Source organism: Alnus glutinosa, chromosome 10, assembly GCF_958979055.1.
Source record: "Alnus glutinosa chromosome 10, dhAlnGlut1.1, whole genome shotgun sequence".
In the NCBI taxonomy this organism is placed as follows: Eukaryota; Viridiplantae; Streptophyta; class Magnoliopsida; order Fagales; family Betulaceae; genus Alnus; species Alnus glutinosa.
Window position 1 is genome coordinate 8,813,568 of NC_084895.1, and position 15,183 is coordinate 8,828,750.

The 15,183-nt window shown below is 39.5% G+C and overlaps 1 protein-coding gene across 2 annotated transcripts; it reads right to left on the minus strand.

Moving 5' to 3' along the window:
* Positions 1-13,597: 13,597 nt before the first annotated feature.
* On the minus strand, positions 13,598-14,933 carry LOC133880749 (uncharacterized). 2 transcript variants are annotated; one of them, XM_062319741.1, is made up of 4 exons: positions 14,785-14,927; positions 14,570-14,686; positions 14,003-14,057; positions 13,598-13,897 (listed from the first exon to the last, which is right to left on the minus strand). In XM_062319741.1, exons 1-4 carry the CDS (start codon positions 14,898-14,900, stop codon positions 13,724-13,726), a joined length of 462 nt encoding a protein of 153 aa, XP_062175725.1. In that variant the 5' UTR covers positions 14,901-14,927; the 3' UTR covers positions 13,598-13,723. The 2 variants fall into 2 exon arrangements, with proteins under 2 accessions (XP_062175725.1, XP_062175726.1); XM_062319742.1 differs by lacking the exon at positions 14,003-14,057 and having other exon boundaries at positions 14,868-14,933.
* Positions 14,934-15,183: the final 250 nt, after the last annotated feature.

Below are 15,183 nucleotides of genomic sequence, written 5' to 3' on the forward strand. Positions count from 1 at the left end.
TACTCTAGCTAATTAGATTCTCCAATAAATTCGCCATTAAAAAAAAAAAAAAAAAAAAAATCTCCATTCTTTTGGAAGCTTCATCATTAATGCGTTAGATTCTTGGATATTGTCTTTTAAGGCGCTAGCCGATTTCTCGATCGCTTATTGATTCAATTGCTTCTCTCAATCCCGATCCCTAATCGCCTATTAATTCAAGGATCATTTCTACGGACTTTGATCCCAATCACTTTTCCCCCCGATTGCTTCTCATCCAATCGCCTTTCCAAAAGATTATTCGAGACAACACTTACATCTGCTCTTACCTTTCTTAGGAACTTACACGCGTCACAATCTACATCATCCTTCAAGTCCTCATTGGAAGAATCACAGTGAAGGGAACCAGATGCTTAACGTTGAAAATGTCAGACATTCAAATGTTGCTCGAGAGTTTAAGCCGATAAGCATTAGAATTGATCTTCTCAATAATTTATGCTAGACAAATCTTGCGGGCAGCTAACTTATTATACTCTCCCACCAGCAAGCGATCTTTAGTTAAGACAACCCACACAAAATCTCCTTAGTCGAATTCTACAACTCTTCTCTTTTTATCTGCACTGGCCTTGTACTTCGCAGTGGATTCTTGCAAATTCCGAGTAGTCATTTGATGGACCTCTTGTATTTGGGCAATTAAATCTTCTGCCTTAGTATGTACTCGCTTCAAGTCTAGAACAGGTTCCAAGTCGATTAGTGCTTGAGGATTAACCCCATAAATAATATTGAAAGGACTACGCCATGTACTCCGATTAGTTGCTTGTTATAGGCAAATTCAGGTTGAAACAACTTATATATGATCCCAAGACTTGAGATGTTCGCCAACTGAACTCCAAAGCAAAGCTCCCAACGAATGATTGACGACCTCTATTTGCCCATCGGTTTAAGGATGATAGACTCTACTAAAGTCAAGCTTGGTGTTGGCCATCCTCTATAAGCATCGCCAAAAATGACACAAAAATTGCATATGGACAATGGTAACCCGTGAAGTCGGTATACCTCTCGGAAATACAATTGGACCACATTGACAGCATCAGATGTTTTCTTGCAAGCAATAAAATGAGCCAACCTTAGAAAATCGATCAATCACAACAAAGATGGAATCATTACCCTTTTGTGTTCGTGGTAACCCCAAAACAAAATCCATGCTCACGTCAGTCCAAGGACCCTCTCGAATAGGAAGTGGCATATACAACCCTGTGTTAGTAGTAGTTCCCTTAGATACAGGGCAAATTCGATAGACACTCACAAGTCGCTCAACTTCCACAAACTTAGCCAATAGAATTGATCGGACACCAGTTTGAACGTCTTGTCCCAACCCATATGCCCTTCGTCATGCAGCTGTTGGATTATTTTCAACCACAAACTACCCTAAAGAACGCAAAGTTGCGTTCCTTTAAGAGAAATCCATCAAGAAGGCAATAACCACTTTGATTGTCAATGACCCCATTGTTGAGCAGTAGACCAAAAAACAGATCAATACATAATGCATCTTTTACAAACTCAAAACAAAGTACCTTCGTCTTCATTGAAGTTATTAGCGGTGTTTTTCGACTGAGAGATCCGCCACTTTCTTCAGGACCACAAATTTTTGTTTGACCGTGAACGTAAATTGCTGCACATAAGCTGCCTGTTACGTACCAAGGGTAATTAGAATTGGGTTTTAAATTAGGTAAGTGTTGTACTTTCGTTTAAGAGAATAATAGGTTTATTAGTATGGTATTAGTCGTATAATAGATTGATTAGGAAAATAAGGTGTCTTGCTTATAAAGCAAGAATCCCTAGATTAAGGGAATTATATCCCATTATATTAGGTTTTTTTATTAGGAAGGAAATAATGGAATTAATTATCCCATTAGGTTTAGTATTATTTATGTAATATTTATTTATTTATTGTTTCAGTATTTTCAGCTTTGTAACCCTATAAATAGGGTATTGAATAATAAAATAAGATATCAAGAAGAAAAATTATAGTCAACTCTTATGTTTGTTTAGGAGTTTTTAGAGTTTTTCAAATAACCCTAATTTTAGAAGGCTCAGGATCCTTCGAATACCTTATTATTACACGCACCCACTACCCAATTATTCATTGTTCATCCCTTGTTAGGTCCGTAACAAGGGCATACTGGCCTAAGCGGCGTTTTCCAAGTAATTTCTTCCCAAAATATGCTACTCCAGCAACGACAATGACAGTTTCAACGGCTATATAGCTAGAGATAATGGCTGTGTGAGGCACTAAACAACATGTCGCATGGTATGCTAATAACGATAACGTTCGGTACCTAATAGATAGCCATGCAGTTCAATTGGCAGCAAATGACAAGTCGTTTGATACAAATGGAAACAACATGTTGTATACATCGGGCAAATGACAAGTAAGATCAAAACGATAGGTTGTTTTTCAAGTGAAAAAAGAATGATGTTGCATTATTTGTGCAGTTGTTTTTTATGTTTATTATGGATCTTTGATATCTTGTTGAGTGGTTGTTTGGGAATTAAATTTTTGAGAATTAGAATTGAATTCTAATTCACTGCACGAATTTTGAGATTTGACTTTGTTAGATAAAATTTGAAAAAGTTGAATAAAATATGATTTGTTTTTTAAAAAGTAGAGAAGAATAGAGATTCTTCTCTATTCCCAAACACATGTTGGGGATAAATTCAACTCAACCCGATCCAAGGAGGAGATAAACATTTAACAACTACTTCAGATAAATCAAAGAATTGGGATCGGACTCATGGTCCAATCAAATAAGAAGAATTATCAGATCAGAAGTCTAAGAAGATATTCCAATTAGAAGTCTAATAAAGGATTAAAGTCCAATTAGAACTCTGACAGCAGTTCTAGATCAACAAGGAGCAGAAGTCCTAATCCAGGTTTGACTCCACCTCTTTGCCTATAAATAGGCACATACCCCAGGTATAAACGAAAAGACTCAGTTTTTATGCATAGAGCATTATTTTTCTTACAGAAGCTAATTTAGGCATCAGAGTGGGACCCCCGGAAGCGTCCCTAGTTTTTGTTGTTTTGCAGAATTATTGAGAAGCATGAATAATATCAGAGGAACGTGCAGATTCACACCATATCGGAAACTGTACCAACAGTTTGGCGCCGTCTGTGGGAACGATTATTCGTTCCTCATAAAAAAGAAAAAGAAGATCTAGCATGGTGATGAACACACATTCCGGAAGCCAGACCAACCAAGAGCCCATAGTCCGAATGGAGCCAGTAATTCAAAATAATTCGCAGCCTCCACCGTTCCCTCCCCCAGGGGGTGGATATCAAAATCGCATAGCAGCGTTGGAAGCCCAGATCGAATCCTTAACTCAGCAGAATGCCGAATTATTGCGCAGGAGGCCAGGACAGCCTAATCCTGAGATAAACAGGGATGAGCGTGAGGAAGAAGATCACAACAGCAACACTAATCCTCGGAGGGAGGATGCCCGCCAAGGAGATCTTTGCAGAGTTATTGCCGAGCTGGAGAGAAGGTGCACGTACATGGAGATGGAAAGAAAAGATAAAAGATACTAAGTAATCCTCCTTACAGGAATGCAGGCAAGTATTGTGATTTTCATAAACAAGCAGGTCATTACACCGAGGGGTGCGTAACCCTAAGGTTGTTAATAGAAGAATTCATAAAGAATGGCAAGCTGGTTCGGTTCTTGGGAGAAAAACGGAACCAGCAAGAAAATAACAGGCCTAAGAATCATCAGGACTATCAGCCACGGGATTACTATCCCCGAGATCGTCCTCAGCTAGAAGAGAGGCATCAGGAGAATGATCCCCGAGATGACATAGAAAGAAGAAATCTCTCGGATCAGTCCTAGCCAAGAGTCTCGGATCAGTCCTAGCCGATAGTCTCGGATCAGTCCTAGCTGAGTGCAAAAAAAAACTCTTGGATCATTCCTAGCCAAGAGTCTCGGATCAGTCCTAGCTGAGTACAAGAAGATAACTCTCGGATTAGTCCTAGCCGAGAGTCTAGGATCAGTCCTAGCAGTGTGCAAGAAGAATTTTCTAGGATCAGTCCTAGCCGAGAGTCTCGGATCAGTCCTAGCCAAGTGCAAGAAGAAAACTCTCGGATCAGTCCTAGCCGAGTGCAAAAAGAAAACTCTCGGATCAGTCCTAGCCGAGAGTCTCGGATCAGTCCTAGCCGAGTACAAGAAGAAAATTCTCGGATCAATCCTAGCCGAGAGTCTCGGATCAATCCTAGCCGAGTACAAGAAGAAACTCTCGGATCAGTTCTAGCCGAGAGTCTCAGATCAGTCATAGCTGAGTACAAGAAGAAAACTCTCGGATCGGTCCTATCCGAGAGTCTCGGATCAGTCCTAGCCGAGTGCAAGAAGAAAACTCTCGGATCAGTCCTAGCCGAGAGTCTCGGATCAGTCCTAGCCGAGTACAAGAAGAAAACTCTCGGATCAGTCATAGCCGAGAGTCTCAGATCGGTCCTAGCCGAGTGCAAGAAGAAAACTCTCGGATCAGTCCTAGCCGAGAGTCTTGGATTAGTCCTAGCCGAGTCCAAGAAGATAACTCTCGGATCAGTCCTAGCCGAGAGAAAAAAATAAAGAGAGCCAGGGGGTAGAATTTAACCCTCAGGTTTTACAGTTTCTTCGGGAGTTAGCCATTCCAAGTGACAGGGAGAAAACCCTAAGGAAAAACAATAAGGTAATGGGGGGTAAGATTTAACCCTCAAGTTTTGCAGGTTAGCGGGTTTTCAGAAGGAGATAAAGCTCGGGTTTCCTTAGACTTGGAATTCCCATTATTCAAGCAAGCTTTGGATAAGGGAATTGGGGGGTAATTGTTGGGGATAAATTCCACTCACCCGATCCAAGGAGGAGATAGACATTTAACAAATACTTCAGATAAATCAAAGAATTGGGATAGGACTCATGGTCCAATCAAATAAGAAGAATTATCAGATCAGAAGTCTAAGAAGATATCCAATTAGAAGTCTAATAAAGGATTAAAGTCCAATTAGAACTCTGATAACAGTTCTAAATCAACAAGGAGCAGGAGTCCTAATCCAGGTTTGACTCCACCTCTTTGCCTATAAATAGGCACATACCCCAGGTATAGGCACATACCCCGGGTATAAATGAAAAGACTCAGTTTTTATGCATAGAGCATTATTTTTCTTACAGAAGCTATGTAATGCCCCAGATTTTTAAGACATATTTTTTTTAATAAAAATTATTATTGGAATAAATAACCATTTGTCTTATAAATTGTTTATAAATATTTTCAAATGATTTTTGAATGAACCGGTGTTTATTTAAACTGATAAATTATTTTATCACCAAATATTTATTACTGAGCTAATGAAATTGAGGAATAATTAACCGTAAATATTTATTTACCTATTTTTATAAATTCATAATATATTATTATACAAATATATTTATGATTTAATTATTCAGATTTATTAATTAGTAATATGTAATCGCACTGCACCAAACTTTCTCCACCATTTTCATTGTTAATTCCCACTCAAAATTCATAATCTCCACTGCGTTTAATTAATCATCCACTGCGAATGTATTGATCGACCAAACTCCACCATTTCTCCACCTGCAGCAATCATCTTCCACTCTTCTCCACTGTGTATTTTTATAAGATCACTTCAACCACCTGCACTCGATTCTTCTTCTATAAAAACTGGGCAATTTCTCATACAATCGCACACTTCTCCTTCGTTCTTTCTTCTCCTTTCTCCTTCTTTCTCATTCCTTTCCTTCTCTCTGCATTTTGAGAGATTACAGGAGACTGAGTGAGGAAGTATGAGACAGTGAGATAGAAGAAATTGAAGAGAGGCATAGATGAAATTTTGAAGTCAGTGAAGGAACAGAGACCCGGTTCCTTATTTTCTTCTTTCTTCTCCTTTTCCTGTTCTTTCTTCTTCTTCTCTTAGACCGAAACACCAACAGAGAGAGAGACAGAATTTGAGAGACCAAAAGAGAGTGGAGGAAACCCGGGTAATGAACCCAGAACCACGGCAGTGAAGGATCCGAAGAAGCCGATTTTAGATTGTGACCCACTGAACCAGCTGGAAACCGTGGACTCCAACTCAACCCACTGAACCCAATAATGCAGAAAACCCACGGCAACCCAGACCCATCAACCCAGCACGGATCCACAGCCCGTAGCTAACATTGATCTGCGATCCAGCAATCCCGAGCACTCCATTTCCTTCTGAACAACCGAACCTGCCGAGACCAGCAACCGACTAACCGAGACCACCGAACCAGAAGGAAACCCCGACCCCAGCAGATTCCAGCAACCCGGCAACCCCGTGAACCACCGTGACCCAGTAAAGCCCGATGAACCCAGCTTGTTTTCCGGTGAAGGCCGTATGGCACGAACCGAACACAGTAAGGAACCCAATCTGACTTCAGGTCAAATCCCAACGACCCGTGCAACCATGAACGAGCCAGTGAACCCAGAACCTGTAGCAGTGACTGAACCCAGTGAACCAGGGCCTTGAACCCGCAACCCCGCCTGGCCGAACCCATCTTCAGTAACCGGTCCTCCATAAACCAAGACTCAACCAAACCTCGACTGATCTACCGTGACTCTCGGCAAACCTATAACCCGTAGCAGGCCTGAAGCAAACCCAACGAAGCCGTGACCATGACTACCGTGACCCGCATTCCCCGAAGCCCAACAGCCCATAACTGAACCCGTGAAGCCCAGCCCAGAGAACCTGCTAGCCCAGAGATTTGGCAACCCAACAAGTTAAGTCAGCCCAACAGCAACCCAATTAACCAAAACCACCAAACCATCGATCCAGCCCAGATACATAAATCCAACCCAATCCAAGTTGACCCATCCAAGCCCAGTTGTGATCCAGCCCGAACCCAGCCGGCCCATAACCAAGAGCCTAGCCCAGAATCCTTTAAGCCCGATTCTCAGAAAACCCATAACCCGAACCCAGTCGACCCGAGCCCATAACCCATGAACCCGGCCCATCTCATACCCGTGACCCGAACCCGAAACCCGACCCGCCGGTGACCCATCTCCGGCAGAACTCCGGCGACTTTCCGGTGACTTTTCCGGCGACTTTCCGGTGATTTTTCCGGCTATTTTTCCATGACCGAACTCACCGTTTTCACTGAATTTTCTAGTGAAAATTCTTAGTAATAAACTAAGAAAATATACAAAGAGGATTAAAGCTCGATCCCGATATTATGGGAAATTCGGTAAGGGAACCCTTTGCCCCTTCTCAAATTATTATATTATTTTAATTATATTCCTTTATTTGAAAATTTTCGATTGACTATTTTGATTCGGTATTTCAAATTATTTTATTTATATAAAGGATTTGTTGGTTTTGATATGAAAATTATTGAGTAAAAATAATATTCTTGAAATCGTGATTTTGAGTAAAAAACCCTCCAACACGTTGCCCTATATATACTAGTAAAGAATGAGAAAGTTTTGTGAGAAGATATACAAGAAAAGAATGAGAAAGTTTTGGGAGAAAAACTCTTTGAGTTATATATAAAGGAGAAATATTTTTGAAAAGGGCACGTGTGTGGAGGAGACTATTATTTGGGCCCTAGACCCGTCGAGACCCTTCAAGATTTAGCTCGGTACCGTAGCTCGAGATGGAAGCGCACCCGCTGGTTCGCTTAGTGACAGCGGTATCTGTCTCTATGTCAGTCTAAGTGCACTTCAATTAATTAGCTGATGCGGGTGGGGCCTGTGGCCACAGGTAAACCGCGTTACTCACCCAAGGTCAACGCATCGACCGCGCAACCCTACTTACACAGGGCGTAATAGTGTATTGGGCATACTATGACTAATGATTATATATATTATATAAAAAGGAGTTTTTGACAAATGTTTTGGAGATTTATAAAAGGGAGTTTTTGACAAATGTTTTGGAGATTTATAAAATGGAGTTTTTGACAAATGTTTTGGAGATTTATAAAAGGGAGTTTTTGACAATTGTTTGAAGATTTTCAAAAGAATTTAACTCAACTGTTTTATGGTTGAGGATTCCTTACTGAGCATGTTTTTTTGTGCTCACCCCTTATTTTGTTTTTGTTTTCAGGTTATGAACAGAGAGACGTAGGTGGCCGGGATGGGATCTAGGAATGCATTTGGACATTTCATTTATATTACCCCATAATTTTCAGTTATTGTATTTTTTACAATTAAATGACCGTTTCCGCATTTATTAAAAACTCTGAGATTTTGAAACCATTATTATTTTTATTTATTTAAATCAGCATACTAGTTAAGATATTTGGCAGACCTTACGAATCTTTGCAGTTTTAAAGAGAAAGTGACGAACCTAACCCTTTGCGGTTTGGGGGCGTTACAAGCTAATTTAGGCATCGGAGTGGGACCCCCGGAAGGGTCCTTAATTTTTGTTGTTTTGCAGAATTATTGAGAAGCGTGAAGAACATCAGAGGAACGTGCAGATTCACACCATACCGGAAACTGTACCAACACCATTTAAGTTGGATATCTCATTTAAAAATGTCAGAGACAAGTTAGACTTTAGGAAACTACCAAAAAAAAGGAGGGGGGGGGGGGGGGGGGGAGGGTGGGGTGGGTTGGTGGTGTCGACTGTCAGGTTACCTCCTAGTGTGAAAATCTTACTCTCCAAATAACAACTGGGAAATTTGACAGATATAACTATCTTGCTTGGTCGCAATATGCTCTTTTATATATTGAAAGTTGAGGAAAAATAGGATACTTTAATGGTAGAAGCAGAGGAAAAATAGGATACTTGTTACCTTTGTTTTAATATTTAACCCTGAGGGGTTGGCTCAAGTGGTAAGGGTATTGGTCTTTCTAGTAGTCCCATGAGGTCTAAGGTTCAAATCTTTTTGGAGGCAAACAATTCATTGGGGCCAACCTGCCCGCGAAACTAGAGTATTACCCAATCCGTGTAGAGGGCGCAGTTTACACACGTCTGAGGTTTACCTGACAGGGGTGGATACACGAAGTGGCCCTGCATTGGAGGGGTTTCTCGTCATAAAAATAAAAAATTTTAAAAAAAAATTTTTTAAAAAAAAAAAGAGAAAAGAAAAAAAAAATCAAGAAGCAAAGTAGATGATCCAGTTTATGATAGATGGGAAGCAAAAATTCCAATTTTATGTCATAGTAGTCATTAAACTCAACGCAACCAGTGATTAGTCAGGGGTACTTGTTTCTCTATACTAAGAAAGAAATTTAGGATGCAACAACTCAAACTTATTCCAAAATAGGGAATGCAACACAAACTGTAAACTCAAACGTCGGATTCATGGAACAACGACATAGTGTGAATGGTCTATAGCAACCTACTTTATAAGCTTTGTGCATTATGGCAGGAATTGGATCACTATCAAAAATTTCAGATGGCATGAGCAATCGATATATGACTTTCTTGTAGGTTTCATGGTTGTCATAATGGTGTCTGTTTCCGTTGCAAAAGTGTTTGGTGTACTAAGGTTTCATTGAGAGTGGCCGTTTTTGGTTGGTCAGCGGGCCCTAGGAAAGATCTTTACCATGGATAATCTCTGAAAGCAGCATGTCATTGTGGTTGATTGATGTTGTTTATGTAAAAGGAATAGGGAGTTTGGACCATCTTCTGCTTCATTGTGAGGTTGCTTGTGCCATTTGGAATGTTTTCTTGATTTGGGTTATCTAGGGTCATGCCTAGACGAGTAGTCGATTTGTATGCTTGTTGGTAGACTGTTGGCAACACTTGAAGTACTGTTGTGTGGAAGATGGTACCTTTGTGCCTTTTTTGGTGTCCATGAAGAGAAATGAATGATCAAAGTTTTGAGGACTGTGAGAAGACTTTGAAAGAGATAAAGTCTTTATTTTTCAACACATTGTACCTTTAGATAGTTGTTTTTGTCTTTTGATGATTAATTATCATGATTTTCTTGTTCTTTTAGCTAGTGGCTTCTCTTGTATACTTCCTGTATATCTGAGAGTGTCTTATGCTTTTAATGATATTTCGATTACTTATCAAAAAGATTTCTTGTAGGTTTGAATTATGAGTATGATCAAGTTTGAGTCCAGAAATATGATATTTTTGCAAAAAGCAATTAAGGTAGTAGACAGTCTTGCAGCACACAATTTTGGTATGGAGGGATGAGAGTTTTTATATTTTATTTTTTGAAGAATGACATCCCTTTTATTTGATGCTATCTTAAGATAATTAGAGCATCCTCATCAAACTCGGCATTTCAAAGGTTTAACCAAATTTTGGTGAAATTTCAGAAAACCACCTCTGCATCAAGCTCTTCATCCTTTCACCAAAATAAGTTATGTCAGAATCCATCTCCAAATTTGGCTCCAGATTTCTTCACGCCATTTGTTTTTTAATAATTTTTTTTTTCTTTCCCGCTTCTCCCCTTTCTTCCTCAGCGCCTCTTTCCTTTCCTTTTCTTGTTCCGTTTCCTTTTCTGAGGATTTCTGTTTTTCTTTCTTCTCTCTTTTCTGAGAGACACCGAGAGACCCGAGAAGAGAGAGAAGCCGACTGAGAGAGAGAGAGAGATCGTGAGAGGGAGAGACCGGATCTGAGAGTGAAACCGGGAGAAGACCACCGGAGGTCCGATTTCCGGTGGTCGTTGCTCGAGAAACCGACGGAGGAGAGGACCCAAAACCGGAACCCGTCAGCAGAAACCCGACCCTCCAACGACCCAGACCCGATTTCCGGAGAGTAGAGGCGCGGCTTCCGGTGGATCGTAGGCCGAAGCTGATTTCCGGCGATTCTGGCCGGAAATCCGGCGACTTCCAGAGGCGATTTGAGGTGAGCAAGGAGTGCGATTTTCCGGTGATTTTTCCCTAGCTTTGAACAAAAATTCGCTAGGTAATTTCTGATGAATTCTTGTTCAAATTGTTATAGGTTTATTTTGATTTATGATTTGTTGGAATTATCTTTGATGTTGGTTGATTTTCCGGTTGAATGGCATTCGGTGGGTTATGGGTATTTGTTGAATTTTTCCCCTGCTTCGGTGATGATGGTTCTGATAAATGATTGGGTGTTTTTGGATGTGAAATTATTGGGTAAAATTCACTGATTGGCCGAACCCCCTTTGAAACTGATTTTCTGTTTGTTCTTCTTTCTTCCGATTGTGTATGTGTTACGGTATTGTGTTGATGTTTGTAGAAACTTTGAGTTCTTGAGATACAGGTAAAGTAGTTATTCTCAAAACTGATAAAAAAAGAATATATAATTAAAATAGAGAAAAATTTAGAGAGTTTGATGTAAAAGTAACTTTAAAAGTAATGGATAAAATTAAAAAAGTACATTATTTGAGCTAAATTTGGAGAAAACTTTGAAGAGCTTGATGAGGATGCTCTTAGGAGAATGGATTTTCTAACCTTTTCTTAACTACTTGTTATATTGCTTAATGCAACCCCTTTCTGGGGATTTCTACCTAACCCCATAAGATCTTCTAGAAAGTGTGAAAAAGCTCACAAAATTCATGTAAGTTTAGGTGGTAATCCAAGTGGATCCTTTTTTTTTTTTTAATAGGTAAGAAAAGATTTATTATAAAAACGTAAATGTGCCCCTTGGTACACGTGAAGTATACACAAAAAAAACACCAAAAGCTAACCCACAACAATTGCCAGAAAACAGAAAAAGAACCCCAAAACCCAAGAAAGAACGCCCAAAACAACTCACAAAAGAGCCCAACCAGTCACACGAGAAAAAACCCAAAGGCCTGAGAGATAACCCACAACCCACCAAAGCACACAACCCTACAACATGCGGGCCTTTTCTTTACTACGCCTAGAGGAAACAGAAGTGTTGCCATAATTTCTGGAGCTTTGCAGATTCAGTAGCTCTTTCTTGCCTTTCGACTTTTGGCGTGCTATCATTTTCTCTCGCAAAAAATCTTCTTCCATGGCGTCCTGAATAGCTAAGGCCTCCTCCTCAAAAGAACCATCCAAAGCCCAATCCAAGGGTAAACTATCCCAATAATCTTCGTCCTCCTCCCAAATCATAATCTCCCCATTATGATCAAAGCCGATAGGCCAATTTCGAGATTGGGAGAATCCATTTCCTTCAGTGGAATTAGGAGAAAAAGGAGATAGGCAACCTCTCGAGGAGGAAGAAGGTCCAACCATCCCGACCTCAATGACCTTCTGTAGCGATGTGAAAATAACTGGCACCATCGGGTGTGGATTGAGAAATCCCCTTCTTAGACACTGCTACGCTGGAGGCTCTGTAACCTTCTTCTCTGGCAGCTCTGCAACTGTAACCTTTCTAACAGCACAGCCAGCAGACATCTTCATGGCTTCCAGGGAATCCAAAAATAGCTCGTCATTCCATTTCACAGAATGCCCTCCTTAGTTCCTTCGTATCATCTACAACTAAGCTTGGCAATTCGGGTTAGCGGGTCGGGTTCGTGTCAACCTGTCAGGTTGGCGGGTTGGAGTACGATCCGATTAACAACCCGATTAATAATCGGGTTGGAACGAGTTAACTTGTCGGGTTGGCGTGTCAACCTGATTATGATTATTATTTTTTTTAAAATAAAAAATAATTCAAAAAAAATGCCATAAACGGGTTGATGAGTCATAAACGGGTCGTAAACGTGTCATAAACGGATTGGCGGGTTGGAAAATATTTAATCGGGTCGCAACCAAGTTGGGACACGATCCTAATTGGGTCATAATTGGGTCGACCCGATTATGACCCGAACCCAATTAGCCCAAACCCAAACCCTATATTTTCGTGTCGTGTTCGTGCTGAGTTCACGGGTCATGTCAAAAATTACCAACCCTATCTACAATCCTCATAAAAGTTGCAGTTAAGGCTTGGAACATGGAAATTTAGAATTTATATGTTTAAAATCATTCTGAGATTGAACTGTCAAGGCATTGTAGACATGTTTAGGTCCTTAAGTTTTGAGAAGAATAGCTACTTCAAATATTCTTCTACAAATCCAATGTCTATTGAGTAAAAGTAACTACAAATTTTATCATGTGATTTCAGGTGGCAGAAAATAAGTGATCCTAGAAGTATCACAGAGGTACTCAAGCAAGTTTACGTAGATCATTCAACGAAGGTTGATAAAGTGTTTAATTTGTATTGAGAATTAAATTAACAATCAACTTGTATTGCGAAGGTTTCAATTGGGTTTAATAAAGTGTTTACCATATTTTTTTTTTCATATATTAAAAGACGCTAATATAAATCTAAGTAGACGAGTATGCTTGTTTTGTGGCAATAAAATCAATTACCCATTTTTATTAGTGAATAAACCAAAAAATAAAGAGGAAAATATTGAGTTTGAATGATTTCTTTTATGTATGTATATTACAGATTGAGAAGTGGCCAACCACCCTCTTCAAAGAGGTGGTCCGGCCTCTCATTTAATCACTTTAGTTTTTTTAAAAGAAAAATAAAAATATAACATAATTAAATTTAGACTATTCAATTTAAATTATGAGTCTAAATCTTAGGAATTGCAGAGAACCTCAATCTGGGTTGTCATGTTCCAACCCCATGAGGTTTGTATTCCCATGTAACATGAAGTCATTTCTGGTGACAAGCAAAAAAAGTGAGAAAAAAAGAAAAAGAATAGAAGAGAACCAATTGAAATTCAATTTTATTCTAGACTAGGGTAACCTATTCATTGGCATTAGTAGGCTGCAAAGAAAAAGATGGAGCTTTTTGCTTACGAGAGAAGTCCATGGGCATTTATTTGAAGTTGTAATTATACTCTTGATCAGTTAAAAAGGAATTTGTCTATTTGGATACACAACATCCCTAAAAATTATAAAATTAAATTGCATGAGCAGTAAGGCATATCTCCGTATATTCACAATCTCGATCAGTTTGTTTCTAGGGATACTGCATTTAGGATAATCCCTTCCCTTCTCCATGCCTTTTTGGCTTGAAAGATGCTGACAAAAACGTAACTAGATCAGTATGGTTCCAACGATGCAATAAAGTTAATTACCATTTTTAACCAATAAATAAACCAGAAAAAACAAAGGAGCAAATATTACCATCAATATCCTATTTAGGACCAACATTTTCTTCATTGAACACTTCAGGTTCCACCTACAAGGGCGTGATGCCAAATCACTGGAAAAAGAAAAAAAACATATATGCTCTGGGTTTGGTGTTTAGGAGTGGGAGTGTTGAACTTACAGGTTTTCTTCCTTTATGTAAAGCTAACGAAGGCACTCATAATAATGAAAAACTTCAATTTTAGAAGGCGTTCACTCTCCACTTGGTTGTTGAGGCAATTCAACAAATACTTGTTATGCATTTATGCGAACCCAATGAGAACATTAAGAAATTGGAGCAATAAGATCTCTCCAACGCCAACATTCAAACACAAACAAAAGAGCCTCTTATATCTATGCAATACCAATGATAATTACAAAATTCCCAAATAGGAAAATTAACAAATATACTAGGGTAATGCTAAAATTACAAGTGCCCCCCAACGTGCCTTAGAGTTTTTCACTACATATCACAACCCAATATACAAACCCAAGTTCCAAAACATCGAGATTGTTTCTTAGTCAAATACATGCAAAGCATAAAATAAATCAAGTAGATCATACCTCATGGCTTCCTTTAGGCCCATAACAGAACAGCGTGATGTGTGGCTCGTGGAGATGAATTGCATAGTGGACCCACTTTCCATGGCCCTGTTGAACGCCAATCGCATGCTGTTCCTTCTGTACAAAAGAAATGAGAGAAAGAAAAATAAATGCAATGTATTTAAATCTTCCAAAGGAGATGAAAAATGTGAAAGAATATCAGAAACCCTAATTACTTCCAGGAGGAAGCACTGAGCCTTCCCCGATAGAAGTCGAAGAAAAGCCAGAAGCAAAAGAAGTGACATGACAACAAGCTGACCTTTGGACTTATTTCTTGACACTTCTCTAGCATCTAAATAGAACTGTGCAAATGGGTGTAGGAGGAACCGGCGCTCTAGCGTCCCTCAGGCGTCCCTCTCCATCTGACGTGGCATAGTCCACGTCAGGCCCTTTTTTTTAAAAAAAAAAATAAAAAAAAATTAAACCCTGCGTTTATACAAAGAGAGCCCCTTCTATCAGGCAAGGGCAGAAAACCCTTGTTTTCTGCCCACCAATTACATTTTGACACATCACAAAATTAAAAGACCCTTTTATTAATTTTGCAAGCCACCCTTTTATTAAGAGACTGCCCCTGC

What these genes read in the sequence shown, in the direction of transcription:
- LOC133880749 (XM_062319741.1), bottom strand. Translation starts at nt 14,900, where the DNA reads ATGCTAGAGAAGTGTCAAGAAATAAGTCCAAAGGTCAGCTTGTTGTCA. An exon ending in CTCAGTGCTTCCTCCTGGAA is followed by an intron (nt 14,687 to 14,784) that starts GTAATTAGGGTT and finishes TCTTTTGTACAG; the next exon opens with AAGGAACAGCATGCGATTGG. An exon ending in TCCTAAATAGGATATTGATG is followed by an intron (nt 13,898 to 14,002) that starts GTAATATTTGCT and finishes CGTTTTTGTCAG; the next exon opens with CATCTTTCAAGCCAAAAAGG.